The sequence below is a fragment of the Watersipora subatra genome, chromosome 10 (assembly GCF_963576615.1).
Source record: "Watersipora subatra chromosome 10, tzWatSuba1.1, whole genome shotgun sequence".
Lineage (NCBI taxonomy): Eukaryota > Metazoa > Bryozoa > Gymnolaemata > Cheilostomatida > Watersiporidae > Watersipora > Watersipora subatra.
Genome location: NC_088717.1, coordinates 17,655,894 through 17,680,803, shown reverse-complemented (window position 1 = coordinate 17,680,803; position 24,910 = coordinate 17,655,894). Strand labels below are relative to the sequence as shown.

The following is a 24,910-nucleotide window of genomic DNA, read 5'->3' as shown; positions in this document are numbered from 1 at the left end:
TGTATATTCATATATATTTCACTTATTAAATATGTATATTCATATATATTTCACTCATTAAATATGTATATTCATATATATTTCACTTATTAAATATGTATATTCATATATATTTCACTTATTAAATATGTATATTCATATATATTTCACTTATTAAATATGTATATTCATATATATTTCACTTATTAAATATGTATATTCATATATATTTCACTCATTAAATATGTATATTCATATATATTTCACTTATTAAATATGTATATTCATATATATTTCACTTATTAAATATGTATATTCATATATATTTCACTTATTAAATATGTATGTTCATATATATTTCACTTATTAAATATGTATATTCATATATATTTCACTTATTAAATATGTATATTCATATATATTTCACTCATTAAATATGTATATTCATATATATTTCACTTATTAAATATGTATATTCATATATATTTCACTTATTAAATATGTATATTCATATATATTTCACTCATTAAATATGTATATTCATATATATTTCACTCATTAAATATGTATATTCATATATATTTCACTCATTAAATATGTATATTCATATATATTTCACTTATTAAATATGTATATTCATATATATTTCACTTATTAAATATGTATATTCATATATATTTCACTCATTAAATATGTATATTCATATATATTTCACTTATTAAATATGTATATTCATATATATTTCACTTATTAAATATGTATATTCATATATATTTCACTCATTAAATATGTATATTCATATATATTTCACTCATTAAATATGTATATTTATATATATTTCACTCATTAAATATGTATATTCATATATATTTCACTTATTAAATATGTATATTCATATATATTTCACTTATTAAATATGTATATTCATATATATTTCACTTATTAAATATGTATATTCATATATATTTCACTTATTAAATATGTATATTCATATATATTTCACTTATTAAATATGTATATTCATATATATTTCACTCATTAAATATGTATATTTATATATATTTCACTCATTAAATATGTATATTCATATATATTTCACTTATTAAATATGTATATTCATATATATTTCACTTATTAAATATGTATATTCATATATATTTCACTTATTAAATATGTATATTCATATATATTTCACTTATTAAATATGTATATTCATATATATTTCACTTATTAAATATGTATATTCATATATATTTCACTCATTAAATATGTATATTCATATATATTTCACTTATTAAATATGTATATTCATATATATTTCACTTATTAAATATGTATATTCATATATATTTCACTTATTAAATATGTATATTCATATATATTTCACTTATTAAATATGTATATTCATATATATTTCACTCATTAAATATGTATATTCATATATATTTCACTCATTAAATATGTATATTCATATATATTTCACTCATTAAATATGTATATTCATATATATTTCACTCATTAAATATGTATATTCATATATATTTCACTTATTAAATATGTATATTCATATATATTTCACTCATTAAATATGTATATTCATATATATTTCACTCATTAAATATGTATATTCATATATATTTCACTCAATAAATATGTATATTCATATATATTTCACTCATTAAATATGTATATTCATATATATTTCACTCATTAAATATGTATATTCATATATATTTCACTCATTAAATATGTATATTCATATATATTTCACTCATTAAATATGTATATTCATATATATTTCACTTATTAAATATGTATATTCATATATATTTCACTCATTAAATATGTATATTCATATATATTTCACTCATTAAATATGTATATTCATATATATTTCACTCAATAAATATGTATATTCATATATATTTCACTCATTAAATATGTATATTCATATATATTTCACTCATTAAATATGTATATTCATATATATTTCACTCATTAAATATGTATATTCATATATATTTCACTCATTAAATATGTATATTCATATATATTTCACTTATTAAATATGTATATTCATATATATTTCACTCATTAAATATGTATATTCATATATATTTCACTTATTAAATATGTATATTCATATATATTTCACTTATTAAATATGTATATTCATATATATTTCACTTATTAAATATGTATATTCATATATATTTCACTTATTAAATATGTATATTCATATATATTTCACTCATTAAATATGTATATTCATATATATTTCACTCATTAAATATGTATATTCATATATATTTCACTCATTAAATATGTATATTCATATATATTTCACTCATTAAATATGTATATTCATATATATTTCACTTATTAAATATGTATATTCATATATATTTCACTCATTAAATATGTATATTCATATATATTTCACTCAATAAATATGTATATTCATATATATTTCACTCATTAAATATGTATATTCATATATATTTCACTCATTAAATATGTATATTCATATATATTTCACTCATTAAATATGTATATTCATATATATTTCACTCATTAAATATGTATATTCATATATATTTCACTTATTAAATATGTATATTCATATATATTTCACTCATTAAATATGTATATTCATATATATTTCACTTATTAAATATGTATATTCATATATATTTCACTTATTAAATATGTATATTCATATATATTTCACTTATTAAATATGTATATTCATATATATTTCACTTATTAAATATGTATATTCATATATATTTCACTCATTAAATATGTATATTCATATATATTTCACTCATTAAATATGTATATTTATATATATTTCACTCATTAAATATGTATATTCATATATATTTCACTTATTAAATATGTATATTCATATATATTTCACTCATTAAATATGTATATTCATATATATTTCACTTATTAAATATGTATATTCATATATATTTCACTTATTAAATATGTATATTCATATATATTTCACTCATTAAATATGTATATTCATATATATTTCACTCATTAAATATGTATATTCATATATATTTCACTCATTAAATATGTATATTCATATATATTTCACTCATTAAATATGTATATTCATATATATTTCACTCATTAAATATGTATATTCATATATATTTCACTCATTAAATATGTATATTCATATATATTTCACTCATTAAATATGTATATTCATATATATTTCACTTATTAAATATGTATATTCATATATATTTCACTCATTAAATATGTATATTCATATATATTTCACTTATTAAATATGTATATTCATATATATTTCACTCATTAAATATGTATATTCATATATATTTCACTTATTAAATATGTATATTCATATATATTTCACTCATTAAATATGTATATTCATATATATTTCACTCATTAAATATGTATATTCATATATATTTCACTTATTAAATATGTATATTCATATATATTTCACTCATTAAATATGTATATTCATATATATTTCACTCATTAAATATGTATATTCATATATATTTCACTCATTAAATATGTATATTCATATATATTTCATTTATTAAATATGTATATTCATATATATTTCACTCATTAAATATGTATATGCATATATATTTCACTCATTAAATATGTATATTCATATATATTTCACTCATTAAATATGTATATTCATATATATTTCACTTATTAAATATGTATATTCATATATATTTCACTCATTAAATATGTATATGCATATATATTTCACTCATTAAATATGTATATTCATATATATTTCACTCATTAAATATGTATATTCATATATATTTCACTTATTAAATATGTATATTCATATATATTTCACTCATTAAATATGTATATTCATATATATTTCACTTATTAAATATGTATATTCATATATATTTCACTCATTAAATATGTATATTCATATATATTTCACTCATTAAATATGTATATTCATATATATTTCACTCATTAAATATGTATATTCATATATATTTCACTCATTAAATATGTATATTCATATATATTTCACTTATTAAATATGTATATTCATATATATTTCACTCATTAAATATGTATATTCATATATATTTCACTTATTAAATATGTATATTCATATATATTTCACTCATTAAATATGTATATTCATATATATTTCACTTATTAAATATGTATATTCATATATATTTCACTCATTAAATATGCATATTCATATATATTTCACTTATTAAATATGTATATTTATATATATTTCACTCATTAAATATGTATATTCATATATATTTCACTCATTAAATATGTATATTCATATATATTTCACTCATTAAATATGTATATTCATATATATTTCACTCATTAAATATGTATATTCATATATATTTCACTCATTAAATATGTATATTCATATATATTTCACTCATTAAATATGTATATTTATATATATTTCACTCATTAAATATGTATATTCATATATATTTCACTCATTAAATATGTATATGCATATATATTTCACTCATTAAATATGTATATTCATATATATTTCACTCATTAAATATGTATATTCATATATATTTCACTCATTAAATATGTATATTCATATATATTTCACTCATTAAATATGTATATTCATATATATTTCACTCATTAAATATGTATATGCATATATATTTCACTCATTAAATATGTATATTCATATATATTTCACTCATTAAATATGTATATTCATATATATTTCACTCATTAAATATGTATATTCATATATATTTCACTCATTAAATATGTATATTCATATATATTTCACTCATTAAATATGTATATTTATATATATTTCACTCATTAAATATGTATATTCATATATATTTCACTCATTAAATATGTATATGCATATATATTTCACTCATTAAATATGTATATTTATATATATTTCACTTATTAAATATGTATATTCATATATATTTCACTTATTAAATATGTATATGCATATATATTTCACTCATTAAATATGTATATTCATATATATTTCACTCATTAAATATGTATATTCATATATATTTCACTCATTAAATATGTATATTCATATATATTTCACTCATTAAATATGTATATTCATATATATTTCACTCATTAAATATGTATATTTATATATATTTCACTCATTAAATATGTATATTCATATATATTTCACTCATTAAATATGTATATGCATATATATTTCACTCATTAAATATGTATATTCATATATATTTCACTCATTAAATATGTATATTCATATATATTTCACTCATTAAATATGTATATTCATTCATACATATTCATATATAATATATATTCCTATTCTCTATATATTATATATACATGTAAATTAATATATTATATTATATTAATATATTCATTCTATGTATTCATATTCCATTAAAAATTTTCCAGCTCATTTTCCTTTATTTAAAAAAACTGAAGCATGTCACAAAATTTTGGCAATTTTGCGATCATTCAATTTAGGCGATCATGTCGCCACAATTGCTTCCTGTGACATTACGGTGAGTGTGCAAACAGTTGCGGCTGTACTGTACATCTGCATAAGAGAGTTTGCACAGAATTATTGCGACGCAAAGCAATGAGCGAAACAGAAGTTGCCATTAATCTTCAGGTCATTGCAAAGAGCAGGTGCTCTGTTTGCTCTGAAGCAGTGGATGGCTGCATATAATATTGGAGGCAATTTTTCATGGAACTGCATAAATTTCAAGTAATTCTACAAATAAGAAAAACATAGCAAAAAACAAATATGAAGGATGATTCATGATACATCACCTGCGCATGACAGCCCGTGTACTATGGGCAGAGCGCCGGGAGAAAGCAGCTCTCGACAGATGTTGCAATGGACAATCTTGACATGTGACATTATATACCAGGTGTGCTGTCCGGATATGATAGTGTGCTGGGCATTTGGCTGGTAATAGAAAGGACAGCAAGCTTATACTGAAACAGCTTATTGATCCGAGTGATATTAAAATAGAAACAGACAGGACATATGCTTCAGGCATTCAATTCCTTGTCACACTCACAGGACATTAAACCCCGCTGTCAGAATAGCTATCAAAATAAACAGCGAAATAACTACTTGAAAATTTATTTCCCCGGCAACATTTATAAACTATCTGAAGTGTGATGCTTATAACGCTGTTAGCTGCAAATTCTATATTACATGTATATACACAAAATAATCGATGTCGTATTAAAAATTCAATCTTAATATACATATTAAGTCTGGCTTCTAGTAAAACATTGATGTAGTATGTTGTATATGTAGTATACATGTTGTATACATGCAGCATATTGATAGATTCACGATTAACAGTATGGAGGAAGGTGTGAGTACGTGTGTAAAGTCGACCTACATCATAGAACTCCTGACGAGAGGCATGATCTATGGTGTGTATCCATGACTCCATTTCCTTACGACTATCTGCCTTTAGTTCTATGTTTCTTGGGGTTGCGAGAATCTGTGCCAAAAATAACATTATAAATAAGGCTTATTATGGTAATAAGTAGTGCCCTGGAGGTTTTATGTGCCAGCATACTAGTACTGTACTAGTACAGTACTAGTACAGTAGTTGAACAGTAGTTATAGTAGTACCCTGACAGTTCCGCGCGCCGTTAGATATCGTCAGGTGAAATAACTATTTGCATCATTATTTCAAAATGCAGCAGAGTGTTTAGAAAGGTGGTACAATGGTGAGAATGAAATCCCAAATTGAATGCGACGGGTTCAAATTCCATATGATGCAATCTTTTTCCCAATGCTGGCTTCAGTTAGACAGCCAGACAGGGTTGAGGAGGGGTGGAAAAATGAATGCCCCAGGTTTGAATCTCATATGATGCAATCTTTTTCCCAACTCTGGCTTCGAATAGACAGCCAGACAGGGTTGAAGAGGGGTAGAAAACTGAATGCCACAGGTTCAAATCCCATATGCTGCAATCTTTTTTCCGACCACCATGGCTTCAGGCAGACGACAAGACAGAAGTGGGGGTGGAAAGCTGAATGCCACCCCTGGCATTTAGCCCCCACCCTTTACATTTACGCCATGTATCTTCTTCTGGATGTTCAATACCATCCACAATGTCTTCTGACATCAGCTCATCTTCTGCACTGCTGAACTAGTCGACATTAGTATCCAAACAATTGTTTGGCAGAGTAAAACTTTCACACGTTACACTTCGCACAAATAATGATAAACTTTTAGTCACATGACACTAAGCATAACTTTTAGCCTCGAACTAGTCACTCTATTACCATTGTAAATGTAAACAGTATAACCTATACAGCGAAGTTTCAAGACAGTGTTAAACAAGGAACTACCATTAGCCTGATACAGATTAATTATTTCTATAGTGCTACTTTCAATGTTTTAACGAAAACACTGAAAAGCTTTGGAATTGGAAAATGGACTTTGATATGAACAAAATCAATGAAAGATTTGATTGTTATCGATGTAATGAGTCATTATTAGTATGATTTTGTGGACATTTTTCTACTAATCACTTGCTATTACGGGTTTGTAAAGATCAAAAAATGTTAATGTGGCGGTCAGATGAAAGTGGCGTTCAATTGAAGGGTGGCGTTCAATTAGAGCGGCGCTCTATTTTTTAACCCTTCCCCTAGAGTGGCGGTCAAATAAAGGTGACGTTCGATTAGAGGTTTTACAGCACAGTGCGCCCTCAGGTTACGATTACTCTGTTATACGAATTTTTTGCCCTTCGATGTCGAACACGCTGATTTTCTACCCTCTCCAAATGAAATATTTTTTGCCATATGAAATCAATAAAAAAACTTCCAAAATTCAAATTTGGCAGTCGGCGTGCTGATTACGTCGGAATAACAAATATACCGATATGCTATTCCTCAAAATCCCTCTAACAACGAATGAAAGAGATACAATGCTTAATCTCGCTCAGCTCAGCGTTATTAGTTAGTGTGAAAAAGAAACCGGAAACAGATAGGTGATAAAGTTTCAGCAATGAAAAAGTTGAAGTTTAGTAAAATGGTTGAAAATACATACTAAAACTTAGCTTCAAGTATGTGCTTAGTAAGCTAAATACATTTAAGTTAAATTCAACATAATAATTATACGTATGTCTTGAAAGCACGAACTCTCTACGGTACATACTGCAAATTTTACTATATAACGTTACATTTTTATTACAGATCATAACCACTAAACACACTAAAGTTATTGTAGGTAGCCTAACTATAGTTACTGAGGTTAGCATATTATTTTGTTACTAATTTTTAATACGTGCAATACATATATAAAAGTTTTGATGATTTTTTACCAGGGGGTGTTTGCGTTAGATATTTACTATGGGTTTTTATACCATTTTTACGAAATTTTTGCTTTACGATGCCAACACTGAAATGAATTAAAATCGCATGGCAAGGGTCCATTGTAACCTCAAAAATCAATCTGGACGCTTAAAGTAGTATATAATAAGCCAAACTTTAAGCGCAACATGCACCATTATACAAAAATAACCGTTTCTCACTTTTTGCCCACACTTTTTGCTAAGCGAATGAGTTATGGAGGTGCCAATAAAGGAACTAATCTATCAACTAAATATCAGGCTTATATAAGTGTTTCCACTCGAATGTCTGAGATACGAGTGAAGAACTGATATTCAAGAGAAGTTTATAAATCACATGAAAGTTTTATTAGACTAAACCATAGGCAAATACTGAGCGATTTACTAGGGTGCTTGTAAACTCTTGGTATGCGCAAGAATGAGCATGCCACAACATATGAAAAAAAAGTTATTCATCGAATTACAAGGCAGTTTCATAAACCGCAACTCTTTTTGCTAGCAAATATGACTGAACGATGAAACTTGAGATAGCCAACATAATGGTAGCATTTACCATGCTGTGTTACTGAAATAAAAAAATGAGTGAAGGTATATCGACTGACAACGCCCAAAGCTTACAATAATTATAGCGTTATTTAATTCACATTTAATAGCGGCGCACACTGTGTATGATTATATAACAACATAGAAAAACTAAACATCTAGTTGGTCTTACAACAAAGATAGAGGTATGGTGTAACCATGACAACTAGATGTTGGAAGGTTTGAAAACAAGACTATTCTGTGCCAAAACCATATTTAAGACACTCGATAATGATCTCATAGAGCATGTTCTGCCAAACCCATTACGTCGCTACCTCAATAATTTATGCTGAATTGCTCAACCATTAAAATCTTTTTAAGACAAGTAGGTGCTATGTATTATAAAGACTGTATGACCGAACCACTCAGAATTTGCAGTGTCATTGGCTTTACTGCCTTAAAATTTGCTTCTGACCGTTATGCTACTAAAAAATGTTTTTGTGTAGCTAAAGATGGCAATCATAAAAAAAGCTAATATATTACTACAAAGCACCAGCTATTACAGTACCACACTATACCTATGAAGTACCTGCTATTACAGTACTACACTATACCTATGAAGTGCCTGCTATTACAGTACTACACTATATCTATGAAGTACCTGCTATTACAGTACTACACTATACCTATGAAGTACCTGCTATTACAGTACCACACTATACCTATGAAGTACCTGCTATTACAGTACTACACTATATCTATGAAGTACCTGCTATTACAGTACCACGCTATATCTATGAAGTACCTGCTATTACAGTGCTACACTATACCTATGAAGTACTTGCTATTACAGTACTACACTATGCCTATGAAGTACCTGCTATTACAGTGCTACACTATACCTATGAAGTACTTGCTATTACAGTACTACACTATATCTATGAAGTACCTGCTATTACAGTACCACACTATATCTATGAAGTACCTGCTATTACAGCACCACACTATATCTATGAAGTACCTGCTATTACAGTGCTACACTATACCTATGAAGTACTTGCTATTACAGTACTACACTATATCTATGAAGTACCTGCTATTACAGTACCACGCTATATCTATGAAGTACCTGCTATTACAGTGCTACACTATACCTATGAAGTACTTGCTATTACAGTACTACACTATATCTATGAAGTACCTGCTAGTACAGTACTACACTATACCTACAAACAAGGCAAGAGGAAGATGAGCAAGGTAGCGGCTTTATTTGTGAATGAAAGATGTCTGGTTGACAGTGCTACTGAATACATAAAATCAAAGGAACTACTACAAAGATAATTTTAGTAAAATAATGCGTAATAAAAGATGGCTCTTTATAACTGGCTAAACAAAATCAATGTGAACACTGAGTAAGGACATCTGGCAATTATGCTATATGAAACCCGGTCTTTCATTGGAAAAGAGAGAAATATTTTCAACAGGTTCCTTACGTAAGACCAAAGACTTATATCTGCATTGCGTGATAACAAGCATGAAATAAGATTAAATATTGAGTTCTGGTAAGATGAGCCTATACAACCACTAATCCTCTTCAAAGAATAAGACTGGAGAACAGCGGTGACATACTCCTATGCTCATCAGTATTACATCATACCAAGTACAGTAGACCGTCCGCTAACGAAAAACACCGAATACAAAATTTTCATGTTGCGAAACGTCTTTTCGTAAAAATATTATTCTGAATAACGAAAGATGCCTCCATATACGAAACAAGCTCCGGACTTTTTCAAGCAGTTAAACAGCTAAGTTCGAAAGTGGTGCGGCTGAGCTGCTCGAACATTGGCTGAGACCCGGCAGCTTCTTGCCATTCGATTGGTCGGTTTGTTACCCGTTGGTACATACCTTGAAATGCGCTCACTCAGTTTCAGATGCTAGCCAAATTCAGTGACTGATTAGCCTTACCTATCCATCGCCAAAGGTAAACAAACACACCGCGTATAGTTTTTATTCGTTATTTCTCTGTTCTTTCTTTTTCCATATGTACTTTATTTATTATGCGATAATATAATTCTAACATGCAATTGTTCCAGATTTTAACCATTATTTATAATTTATACAAACAATGCGACCAAGTTTGAAATAATTTAGAGCATGCATAGAGTAGAAAGCGCCCTACTTACAAATTTTCCTACCTACAAACGTCTTTGGGAAAGAATTAATTTTGTTGAGAGTTTCTCCCATATACAGAGAATATGCTCACCCTAAAAACGTGATGCAAATTCTTTTGCCTTTCCTCCGCTGCCTTTGCATCTATCAGACTAATCTCTTCAAAGATGTCAGCCTACAAAATACCCTGAAACATTACCATAGTTATTCGTGTAACCATTCACTAGAAGATAACCGCTTGGCCTCACTTATCATGTCATAGTTTGTTTGAAGGACAATTTAGAGTTTGAAAAAGTAGCATTCTTTTGCAAGAACTTCATTTCAATTGCTGGAACAGACCTTTGACAGTCAAGAAGTGCTGTGACGGAATTCATAGTTTTCTAACGTCAAACCTCCACTTCTGAATTTGTTTCATATAAAGTTTAATATAAAGCTAAATTTTGCTACTAACGACATTGAATGTTTGTTAGAACCTTGTAGTTTTATGATTCAGAGTAAACACGTCGAAGAAACTTAAAAGTAAAACATGAAAAATATAACAACAACAAAAACTATATATGCGTTGAATTAGATTAAACGCTCCCAAAGGCCAAGCTGACACTTGCTGTCTTCAAGGACACGTTGTAATCAGGAGAATTTTATTGATTTTTAACAGTTTCATTTAACGCAATGTTAATGCAATATGTAATTATAACCCATAGTATTTATTACTGAGTTATCCACACGTTTTGGACTGAAGAATGAATAAAATGAATTATAGAATTTTTAAGAAAATACTGGCTTTGACACATTGGTTTTAATATACAAAACAGATCCCCAAACAATTTACTTTGTATGCAAAAATTTAACCGTGATTTATCTTAGAAGGATCGCTTTCATTACTCAAAGCCAGCAGATAAGACGTCATGTAGCCTGTCTTGTCAAACTGTTGTTTTTTGCGGAGTTGTCCCCGGCGAGTGGGGCGAGCAAAGCAACAGCTTGTCACAAGCCGCACTGCACTGTTGTTTTGCTCGCCCCGCTCGCCGGGGGACAACTTCGCAAAAACAACAGTTTGTCAAGACAGGCTAGACGTCATGGTGCAATGCACCATTTTTTATGCTGAAGATATGAAAAAAATAAAGACTTTATAAATGGTGGCTAGCTACCTAAATCAAGAATAGTAATAGTAATAATGATAATATATATAAGGAAAAACCTGGAAAAAACTACTTAAAAAAAGCAAAAGCAATCAATTTTTTTATAACATTTTAGGAAGCCATGATAAGGCTAATTCACCATACATGTGAAAGCTGTCGTTCAAATGTTAACCAAATGGATTTAAGATAAAACCCATGTAATTAAATTCATATTTTTAGAAAATGCAAGTGATTAAGTTGGGACAAGCCTAGGCACTAATGGGATTAAAACAGGCAAAAACAAACTGCAGCAGAAGGGACACACATAAGACATTAGAAATAAATCCCACGATCAATGATGTATGCCAGAACTTTGAGCTCCAAGTTTTGTTAACATTTTCTTGAGATTTGAAACAACTAAATATGCTTTTTAATCAACTATATTAATGATACAACAATCACGCATAACAACATGAGATATCAAGTTTGCATTATAAACTTCTTATAAACGTCATGTGAGCAAGGTGACAATATATCATATGTTCATGTTCTCACTGAAGCCCTCTGATCATCATAGGTTCTATTTGGATGCATGAAAATAGTGAAACTATAATCGGAACCTTGAAAGGAAACTTGCAATGAATACAGTGATCATTGAAGAAGTCAACTGCTGCAGACAGTTTCTGGTTTGTATTAGTGACTGCGTGTTTGTAATTCCTATCACGGCTATGCATAAGCTTGCTATAACTTTAAACTTAATTTTCATTTCAAACTCTTGAAGTAGCATATCAACTACTAGTAAGCTTCTAGAATATTCTAGAATAGGTTAAAAATTGAGTTCTAGAATTCTTCTAGAAATCTATTTTTTCTAAAATTAGACTTCAAGCTTCTAGAATATTGTAGAATAGGTTAAAAATAGACGCTGCCAATACATAAAGACGATTAGCCAGAACATGTTAACAGCTATGTTAACTACGACTGTAGAAGCTCCTATAACGTAAAACTATAACATAAATTCAACTTAGCGTATATAGTTTATGTCAAGTTTTTTTCGTATTATGTAAAAAATGCCATTTAATATAAAGAGTCAAATCTGTACAAGTTCTCAAATTCGATTTGAATAACGAGACTCCGACAGTTAGTCTTGAAATATCGTTTTCTTTCTTGCCAACTTTGGACAAGACAACGGCGTAGAGTGGTCAATAGAATTACATATGGTTTTCTCTGATCAAGAAAAAAACAGAATTATGACTGCTGAAAAGGAGATGAAATATGAAAACAAGGTGAGGGCTGATGATCAATCATGCCATTCACAAATAACTAAAAAATTTTCTTTCGAAAATCGCCATTTGGGGTATTTTTTGGTTTTTTGTATGCCATTATCTTGCAGCTGCTCTATTTTTGTTTTCCGAAGCGCTCCCCACAGCAATTGGTCAGCTTCGTAAGCTCTCATCATGCACCATTTTGAAATAACTGGTATAAAACATTAAATGACTATAGTTAATAAAATGATAGTGAGCGATGATTCAGCAAAAATAATTTGATGAACTGCCGCGACCATTTTTAAATCCAAAATCATGTGGCAGTCCGCTGAACTCCTGGTTCGGCTTACATGAAGGAAAAATAAAGATCGCGATCGTAACGATAAACTTTAACAAAATGCTTCTTAAAATGTCGCATTCAGATTAGGAGCCATTGAAGTGCAATACCTTAAATAAGGTGGACTGGACTATAAGCTGCTCAATCACTATTTTTGGAAAAAATTTCAGATTTTAATAACACTTCATGGGTTCGAAAAAAAAAACATACGAACAACTATTCGCATGAAGGACATTGAATATTCCGATTATAAATGCTAGGCATTGCGGGTTCCTCCACCATAACTTGCTTTCTAAAATAATAACTTGAGATCAATATATTTTGATTATTTTTCTAGTCTACCAGCAGTTTGGTTTTTTAGTCGAGATCAGAAATAAAAGCTTCGCACAGTCAATGACACGGAATGGGCCAGTGATAGGGCATTAGCTTCGAATTGAGCCAGGTGTCAGCTTGCTCAAAGAGTGCTCTTGAAAAAATTCCCTCTCGCAACGCCCCGCTTGAAAACTCGCTGTGATCAGGTTTTGCCTCTCATCCCTGGTAGGCCAGGCAACAAAGACCCATGCGTAGTCAGCGAGTTAATTATGACAGATCTAAGAGATAGGCCATCAGTAGCTAGGAAGGACAATTGCAGTGAAACAAACAGGTGCAAATGTTCAACATTTAACAATCGCCAAGCTGTCATCAGCAGCACTTGTGTCACGCTCTGATAGGGAAGGTCAAGAGTGTTGGCAGCCACTCCTATTCATCATATGGCTAGTTAATAATAGAGGATGTCGTTAAACAGTTGTCCTTTATTATTATCATTGTCACGCATTCTGCTTGGGGCGAGGCAAATTGGCACTAGCCACTAAGCGTGAGAATAGAGATGTTCTGGAATATTCTTCTCATGAGCCAGCCTCTGGCTCACAATTAAATGTAGTACCCATCGCTATTTTTTGATTTGTAAAACAAAATTTTCAACGACTGAGTACTAGTTTTATTAGAAATCATTGTCAAAAACATGAATTTACAGTAGTCAAAAGAAATATTAAAAACATTGACATTACAGATGAAAGCTAGGGAGTATCGACCTAGAGGACTTAAGATTTACGATGACATTCACCGATATCACCACATCACCAAATCTTTATAATTATGATCACCATATCCCAAACTACCTTGTTTTGACATCTGTGTTACAGGTTTCAAAATCCTATATGCACTAGGCCAAGAATATTTATCCTTCTATACAAATGACAACAATGGTTTTCTATTTGGTGACACCAACATACTATGTCCATCATTGTATGTTTCAGTTTATGAACTGTCTGTTACTACAACCTACAATTCACTCTCCCATCTCCTAAGCAATTTTATTAGATTACCAACTTCTAGAACACGTCTACTCAACTCCCTCAATAATTCCTAATTTCTGTCTTTTCATATTTTGTTTTTCTTTTGGTAGTCATCAGCTTCATTTTGTTATGACTATCTATACATAGCCTACATTTCATTCGCAGGGTTTGGCCAAAAGTTATTTAGCCTACAAATTCTCTAATTACTGACTTGACTAGAAATCTGCAAAGGGCCGTGCTAATAACGCGCCTCCTAACATCGTTCAGTATATGTAGATTATCAGGCTTTGTCCCAATTTTTTAAGTTTGATTATCACCTATACTTGAGTTCATATGCCTGGAGTGCTTTCACAACTGCCTTGTATAAGCGCAAAGCTAGACTCCACTTAACAAAAAGGTTTTGCGCAAATTTCCTTAAGTGAAGGTCATCACGATGACTTGTTTTTCAGAATCAATCATTTTTAGTAGTAACCAGAACTTAGATTCGCGCATTAAAGGTGTGTGCGAATCTTATAGCAAAATAGAGAGCCTTACAAACTGTATTACTAAATACGACTAGCTATGAGGATAATGTCTCTTGGGTATATTTGGGAAGGCCCTGCTACCCAGGGCAACGAACGTGTTGGCCTACATATATATGTCAAACATAATTTTTCAAGGTTATGTTATCTGATATGGACAGTTATGATCAGCATCTAAATACCTTTAATGCTGATGAGCTAACTATGTTATTAGATATGTGCTGTCTAAAATATTCAGACCGCATCTTACCATCCATTGTATTCCTAGTTCGCCAAAAACTCCGCTACACCTTATGCCAGACACCCACACCTTGCTAATCCATATTATAGAACAAAGAGATGCAAAAAGAGCTTTAATTTTATTAAGCTCTTAATATTATTTATTTATTATTTATTGTATTGTACTATTCTTTATTTTATTTTTGTTTCATGGTCTAATTTACTTTGAGATGGCCTTGACCTCTGACAATAATGTTCACATCCATCTATTGGTAGAAATAAAGCCGACGCATGAACAGACATTTCTTTTTATTCATTTCCCCAGCAAGATTGTTTCATTTAAAATTCACTGTTGGGTGATGACAATAACAAGAGGTCTTCCCACAAACTAACATTTATTGTAGACAAAGACATGCCGTCACTGTTCATGAAACCTTTCAAATAATCCCTGAGGTAATTAATCCTGTTGAAATCCATAATTCCCATCATGGACACAAAGTATTTTTGTATTAGGCTCTTGTCATAATTAATGCTTAGCTTTCTGTCTTTTAAAATAAAATGTAATAATGCAAATAGCTGAACAAAAATTATTATTGTTATAATAAAATTTTGATTATCTATATTACATAAAAAATTGTTCATGATACTTTAATAGCAGTATCAAAGAACCCAACGAAGACATCATGGCCTTCACACATACGAGGTCAATCTACTTTTACCATTCTACATTTCTACAGTCTACCAAACATTTATCCACATGGTATACCTCTTAGTACAGCTGGTGTGTGTTTGATAAAACAACGTATTATTAGCGATTAGAATATCCATGTCACTACAACTGAGTAATATGCGATGACACAAAATGCAAGAAATGTAACGAAACAACTATAAGATATGAAGTAGCAGCGGTTCAAGTTTGTGTGTTCGTTTTTAAACCATTTGGGCTCTTCAGAATCTTTGGCTGCCTCGGTTGATATATGATGACTTCGGAAGTTTCTGAGCAACGACCATGACCCCAGTTTTATAGTATTATTAACAACGTCCTAAAGAGTCAAATACCCGTATAGAAATATGACAACCATAACTAATCAAAAGCAAACACCAACACGGCAATCTCCACCAATGACAAGCAGACGCAAATAATATAAACCAATCAAAAGCAAGCATATACAGTGGACCCTCGCCAAATGATTTGTATTCATTTCAGTGTTGGAAACCCATAGTAAATATCTAATTCAAACACCTCCTTGTAAAAATCCTCCAAATTTTTTATACATATTAAAAAATAGTAACAAAATAATATGTTAGCCTTAAAAACTATAGTTAGCTACAGTAAATTTAGTGGTTATAATCTGCAATAAAATGCAAGGTTACAATGTACAGGGCAGTAGGTACCGTAGGGAGTTCTTACTTTCAAGGCAGATGCATAAAATAAATGTTGATTTTAAATTAAATGAGTTTAGCTTACTAAACACATAGTTAAAGCTAAGTTTTAGTATGTATTTTCAACTAGGCCTGCTTTACTGGACTTCAACTTTTCAATTGCTCAAATTTTATCACCTATATGTTTCCGGTTGTGTTTTCACTATAACTAATAACAAATAACGCCGAACCGAGCGAGATCGAGCATCGTATTTCTTTTATTCGTCATTGCCAAATTTGAATTTCGAGAGGCATTTCTGTTGATTTCAAATGGCGAAAAATATTTCGTATAGAGAAGGCAAAAAATCAATATGTTCTACTTCGCAGGGCGAAAAAATCGTATAACAGAGTAATCGTTACCCGAGGGCGCACAGTATATGGATATGGTAATCTTAACTGATGAACAACATATACATCCGCATTTCGAAAAATAGGTCCGATTCTTCACTGCGCAAAAACTAGCAAAGAAGATGGAAGAATACCAAACAACGGATCAGGTGTCACGGATCAGGTGTCACAGCTGTGTTATGATGTGAATAACACCACCCTGAAGGAAGAGCTTGGCAGGAAGAGTACAATAGGACTTTGTTCCCAAATGACAGGAAAAGAATAGTACACAGAGTTATCACTAGAATGACGCCAGAGGGCAATAGATAAGTAGCAGGAATATCATCTATGGTATGAGAGAATAACGAGCGTCGATGTTACATTATGAAGAGAGTCTCCAGTAACTCCTTCACTACTAATTAACTTTTCAAAAGACAATCATACCAGCTGGCCTGCGCCATGCGATTCTTATAAGCGGTATCACGAAACATATATATATTATAATCTGGCAAGACCTGAAGTGTCAGCGATACCGCTGATGCATCTGCAGAGCTAGATTTTAATCTTTTACATTAAAAATGAACTTGCATAAAGTCTTAGTAGATTTTATCAAAAGGTATCGATACTTTTTACCACTTGTGATGGTTTTTGATGTTTGAGGTTATCTGACTGCCAGGATGTTTTAAGATTAAAATCAACAAAATTTGATCATGGATAAAACGCTCAGATCAAGTGCGATTATGACTTTCAAAGTTGCAGAGAGACCGACGCTGCAACTTGACAAAATTTTAGTAGATTTTATCAGAGAGTAACGGTATTTTTCTACCACTTGTGATGGTTTTTCAAGTTTGAGGTGATCTGAGTGCCAGGATGTTTCAAGGTTTAAAATCGACAAAACTTGATCACAGTTAAAACGCTCAGATCAAATGAGAGTGCAGATCAAGCGATTGTTACAAACAGACCAACAGTATAGCGACGCATAACGCTGCAACTTGAACATAATAGCCGATATCAACTATAGCAACTAGTGACATCATTTCGCGTCTATTTCAGGCAGTCAAGTCATCTCAAACATAAAAAACTGCATATGATAGAAAAATATCGATACTTTCTGATAAACTACAAAGATTTAGAGCAAGTTCATTACTAAAAGATAACTTCGTTTGTAAATGCGTACTTTTTCTTAATGTAGCATAACCTATGTTTTTCGTTCCAGTAAATTAGATCGATTGTGAAGGGGCTATTACATTCATCAGTGTTATTATCTATTGTTACTTACAAACAATTAACACATTTTCACCTTTTTTTAATTCTAACTTTTAATTTTTAACTTAAGAATATTGGGAGAAAGTTTAAATGTTGCATGTAGAAAATAACTTGGGGGTGTATAGTCGAACATTTGTTCAAATCTTACATTATATATTAGGAGGTTAGTGAGGTAGGGCAACTGCGAGTAGAGTTCGAATGTATTTAGCCAAAGGGTAGGTTGCACTTTTAAGGACAATGTCTTAGTACTGAAGCAGCTGTTATGTTACAAGAGTGTTATGACTTGTCCTTTCTAAACACAACTAGTATATCTAACAGCTCAAATTGCTACATTTATTTAACACTCATTTCTGACAGCTTGAGATGCTTGTAGCAACGACTGCCGCTTAAAGCAACATTTTTATGAAAGCATGAAGTTTAAATAAGAATGAAATATTTTACACTTTACAATCAGAGCTATAATAAGAGCCTTGTCCATCCATAGCCAAGGTTAGAGAGTTAAAAAATTATTGCTTTGTACCGGAGTCGAACTCACAACACTCTGCTTAGTAAATAAATACACTACTTCCTGCGCCAAACAAGCGGCTCAATGTATTGTCACATAATTGTGCAGAGAGTTATTGTCTGCTTTACCAGCCGTACCTGACGATCTCCTACAGCGCACGAGATTGCCAGACGACTAGTTATGAAAATTAGAGTATTTTTATTCGATGAAACCTGATGGGAAGGAGTAAGAAATTATATATAGCAGCTTGTTCTGAATATAGTTAAAATAAATAATACAAAACTTAGCAAGAAATTAAATCGGATGTTGTGTGCAAGTCAAAGCCACTAAGTTTATGAAAAACCAAACAGCAATACTTTAAACTGCATGTAGAGTATCATCAGAGATGAATATATATACAACTTAAACTTGTCTGAAGCATTCAAACAAGTAAATTCATATGGTGATAACATTTTTGATTCAAAAGTTTCTCTACATAATCAGAATTTCATTGTATTTGTTTATTTTGTGTAATAGGTTTTAATGATATGATAAAAAATTGGCAACTGTTTGTTTATCATGGTAGATCATAGATCTAGGCCTATTAGCTAAACGCTATATTTATAGTAAAGTTTAATGAGACGGGTTTGTCCGAGGAGGACTCAAAACTACGTAAGAGTGAGGAAAGGAGATAGCTACCTCAACCTTCATCAAAGCATAGAGCATAGCATATGTAAATCTGAAATTTGGCGCATTGACAATATTTCATGGTTTTTTTCTAAATTTAACTGCCATATAGACATCGCATAAGTAGTAAAAACTACCAGAAACTTAAAGGTTGACTTGCAACAGAATTCACATTACAGTTATTTGACATCAAAAGGTTCACCATGTCTTACTCTGTTGTGTTGTAGGTGCGAAATATGTGGAATGCGATTACAAGCTCTTAAAAGCTAAAAAACAAACAGTTAATTGCAGCCACACGAGACCGCTGTAGTTTGGATTCCCTTTCCAAAACGGCTCAAATGTGATGTAGTTGAACACGATGGCTTCTGTTTACATTCTCATGCAACCTCAATCGTCGAAATAGTTTCACAAATATACTTCACACATTCAATGAAACCATGTCTATTGTTCTTAGGCGTCTATTTCATCATCGTTGTAATGCTGTCACTTTGAGCGCTGATATCTCAAAACCTAGCCTAAAAATTAGTTTAATTTTTTAACCTTTGCTCGAAGGAATGTATATCAGATTCCGACTAGTAGCGAGCATCTATATTTGATACGGGCTTTTCAGTAGAACCTGAAGTGTTTGTCTTAAACTAATGCTAAGAGTCATTTTATATTGAGCCTTTTATTGGCTTTTCAATTCACATGATAACATCACGTGTCAAAACAATAGCCACATCGAGTTGAGTACGTCTTTGAAATAAAGGGATTCCAACCTACGGCGTTTTCGTGATGGCTGCGATTAACTGTTCGTTTTTGAGCTTTTAAGAGCTTGTAATCACATTTCAACATATTTTGCACCTACAACACAGCGGAGTAATACATGGTGAACCTTTTGATACCAAATAACAGTAATGTGAATTTTGTTGCAAGTCAACCTTTAAGCATGACTATACAATTAGTACTTGTGTGTAGATCTGGATTCACTCAGTTCTTCACGAATACATAAAAAATGTAAACAACATGTCAATTAATATAATACCTGAAGTTGCGCTTGCTTCGTTAGCGATATCCCAGCTATCCCAGCGCAGCTGTTGAATGATGGCACTAGGAACTAATTGTATTACGGTAATTTAAAAACAGGAAACACAAGATATCTTTTAGAGTGATAGCATGTCTTTTAAACCTATGATCTGAAGTGGCTTTAATGCTATAAATCTTACTAATTGAGATGTTGTATGGACATTAGGCAGATATATTTACTATTATTAGTTAAGGCACTAGGAACGGAGTCAGAACTGACTTAAGATATCTGATATGGAAAGTTGTCTGAAACTCTCCTAAAGCGAGTTTCCATCCCTTCCATCTATTCTTTTCTATTAATTTGAAACCTTACTTTTTCCCAGCGTAGTACTGATGCTGCAAAAACTAGACTACAAAATAGTGAGGGACTACTGTATCACCGAAGGGTCTACTGTATCACCGAAGGGTCTACTGTGTCACCGAAGGGTCTACTGTATCACCGAAGGGTTTACTTTATCACCGAAGGGTTTACTTTATCACCGAAGGGTCTACTGTATCACCAAAGGATCTACTGTATCGCCGAAGGGTCTACTGTATCACCGAAGGGTCTACTGTATCACCGAAGGATCTACTGTATCGCCGAAGGGTCTACTGTATCACCGAAGGGTCTACTGTATCACCGAAGGATCTACTGTATCACCGAAGGATCTACTGTATCACCGAAGGATCTACTGTATCGCAGAAGGATCTACTGTATCACCGAAGGATCTACTGTATCACCGAAGGGTCTACTGTATCACTGAAGGGTCTACTGTATCACCGAAGGGTCTACTTTTAGGTAGAAAGCAATAGTAAAGATAACGGCACTATTTCATTACTTTAAAAACACAGAAGAAGTAACATCGAAATGATAGTCTAAGCCTGTCACACGGTTTGTGTAAAACTTGCTAGTGACTTGAGCCTTGCAAGAACTGCATAAAATGATAATCTTTGCTATTATAAGAGTTGCTTCCACCTGAAGCCACTGTTGGATGTTGGAAAAAAGATTGCATTGCACTGGATTTGAACTCATATATTCATCTTAGCAGCCAAACATGCTATCATCCATGCCATTCAACCACCTTGCTGAATTGTGGAATAATTGTGCACATATTTATTACACATGACAATCTCTCACAGTACCCAGTGCAGCCAGGGTGATCTTGTATTTATATATTTAATTATTTATAATATAATTATAAATTATATTATAAATTAATAAATAATTATACTATATATTTATAATTTATATAAAAGATGGCGTAATAAATTAAAAGGTTGAGAATAAAAGGGCACGCCTTTACCTTGTCATCTCTACCATAGAATAAAACTCTCCCCTTGAGCCAGAAGTATCTCCTTTTCCACTGCTGTAGCAAATAATAAAATGGCTAAAGGCAAAAGAATAAGCATGCTGGCTTAAACAAAACTTCAACGATACGATGTATTTCCTGTAGTGAGTACAAACGACACATTAATGATGAAGCTAGACAGGCATGTCAAGTAATCAAATTAAAACTGCATTTCAGCTATTGCCTCTCTACAAGTAAAACTGATTCGACTTTTTTGAGGTTGCAATTTTAGCCTATATATTCTTACTGTGTTATGTATGTTTCTATTCATACATATACAAAAAAATTAATTTAATTAATATTGGATTAAAAGTTAAAACAGCAAAAATATTGCAATTTTGCCAAATATATAACATGTTTCCATGAAATTTATTGCTATTAAAGTCACTCTTAATGTTTATTGAAGGATTTATAAAATCTTTAATGACGAACAGATGCATCAAAATCTCTCATTTGTCAACTAGCCATCACGAGCCTTGGTATACACCTGGGACATAAAGGACATGCACGTAGCAATGCAAGGAAATGACGCATTTGGGTGAAAATATTATTCACTGCACATAATTAGAAATTCATTACTAACCATAGCTTAATGAGGTAAATAGCCTTTGAGAAAACACGTTAAAATTGACTAACAAAACCTCCGCCAGAATATCATACTACAGCACAGTCAGCTAGACTACAGAAGCAGAGCTGATTATAACAAATAGAATTGTTTACTTTTCATTGTTCGTGAATGGGAAAATTCGATTGAGAGCTCACAGCAAAACACTTCATTGATCATCAATTCCCAAGTGAAAGTGTCTGCAACTATTTAATCATGGAAACCAGAAGACTATATGACAAGGATTCCCTAGTGTGATCTTTAGCTCAAGAGGGCCTCAGATATGCTCACAACAACTAATCACTTACGTGTAAAGCAGTTCGTCGACGAATCTGTAGGTAACCTGACTTGACGCAATGCTACAAGTAACAGTGTTACGTGAGAAATAATACTAGATATTGGCTTTAAAGAATGGGTATCAGATCTCAAATAGCTTTTTGATGTGCACATGGTTGCATGACCAACAAATGAGGTGGTTTCTCAGAGTTATTGAGACTTTGACATGATACACAAAATATAAAGCAGATGAAAAGTTTTCAGCCCCAAAACAGATTGTCTTACCAAAAAGGCAAGGTTTATTTAGATAAATGTATTAAGCATAGAAATAATGCGCAGGAAACGCTGAAACGCTACCAGGAACATTTTTTTAATCACCCCGCTATTAAATATTGAAGCAAGTGACCTAAAGCTGATGACCCATAACTATGTATGTACTGCTAGAGTAAGCTTATTTAAAACAAGTTCACAATTTTTTCTTGATGTATCAATATTCAGAAGAAATCAGATAGTGTCAGCAACACCCGTAAAATGCTAGGTTTACAATCGCTTGAATCCAGAAGAAGAAATCAGAGAGTAGCTTTACTGATGAAGATCATATCACATGAAAGTAAGCATAATGTTCTAGCTTCTGCTTATGATGAGCTTACTACTGACAGAAAGGATACTGCCATAATCACACGTGCTGCTGCCCGTGGTGAACCAACATCAATATATGCCATGACTCACCTCTTTCGTAACAGTTTCTTACCCAAAACCGTTAGAGACTCAAACATAACTCAGCTTAATACTGGAATCTAGGTGAACCAAAAGCTTAACCAAAATTTCACTTCTGAGGCACTTTCTCAAGGCCGCTGGGGCTAGTTACAAGTGTACTATTACTATCGAGTAAGTGTCCCTTTGTTAAAGAATTGTCACATTTATTTGAATCCATAATAGGTAAACTATCACTGGTGCAAAAACAAGATCCAACGTAAAAAGGTTATAAGAGGCAAATGACATACATTGTAGTTAATTGAAAAAGTGGCTTACCGACTTATTAAATCCTTTTTTCGTTGAAATTTTTCGACTAAAAGAAAAAGACTGTCTAACTCCTAAATGGCTGGCTTCATCATCGTCGGACGAATCACTAGATACCGTTGTACTTAAAGTATTGTTAAAGTTGATGGGACGGATGTCTTTTGATGTTGTAGCAGTCACATCAGAAACAGGAGAACTACTCAGTATTTCTTCAGAAGTAGTTTGATCGTTAGCCTCCTCATTTGTTTTGTGCGGTAAAGAGTAACAACAGCCATCAACTATTGAACCCATCCCTGAAAGGTGTACTGTTTATATGATATTCTCGCGCATTCAACAACTGTTATCAACTCTCTGATTACCATGTGATATTTGTCACTGCAGAACAATTCGCAACAAGCTGACGTGCACGAGCCATTGTAGCTACATAGATTAGCCCGTCATTAGCAAACCTCAAGGACATTCGCGGAATACCCACACTAGGCGAATAAAAACCGTGGAGCGTGGACACGGCAGCAGGATTTCTGAAGCCACGCCTTTTTTACTCTTGACGTCTTCATGTTTACAGTCCTCGCC

The 24,910-nt window shown here is 31.3% G+C and overlaps 1 protein-coding gene across 2 annotated transcripts in view; it reads right to left on the bottom strand.

Moving 5' to 3' along the window:
• The window catches only part of LOC137406653 (diacylglycerol kinase delta-like), a 79,462-nt gene extending 54,658 nt beyond the window's left edge, over positions 1–24,804 (bottom strand). For both annotated transcript variants that reach the window (XM_068093257.1, XM_068093258.1), the window contains exons 1-6: positions 24,350–24,804; positions 23,350–23,400; positions 22,393–22,455; positions 11,165–11,245; positions 6,417–6,521; positions 5,830–5,968 (exon numbers count right to left, since the gene is read on the bottom strand). In XM_068093257.1, the coding sequence (XP_067949358.1) occupies positions 5,830–5,968; positions 6,417–6,521; positions 11,165–11,245; positions 22,393–22,455; positions 23,350–23,400; positions 24,350–24,628 (718 nt within the window). In that variant the 5' untranslated portion in view covers positions 24,629–24,804. The remainder of the gene's footprint in view (positions 1–5,829; positions 5,969–6,416; positions 6,522–11,164; positions 11,246–22,392; positions 22,456–23,349; positions 23,401–24,349) is intronic.
• Between the last annotated feature and the right edge of the window lie 106 nt (positions 24,805–24,910).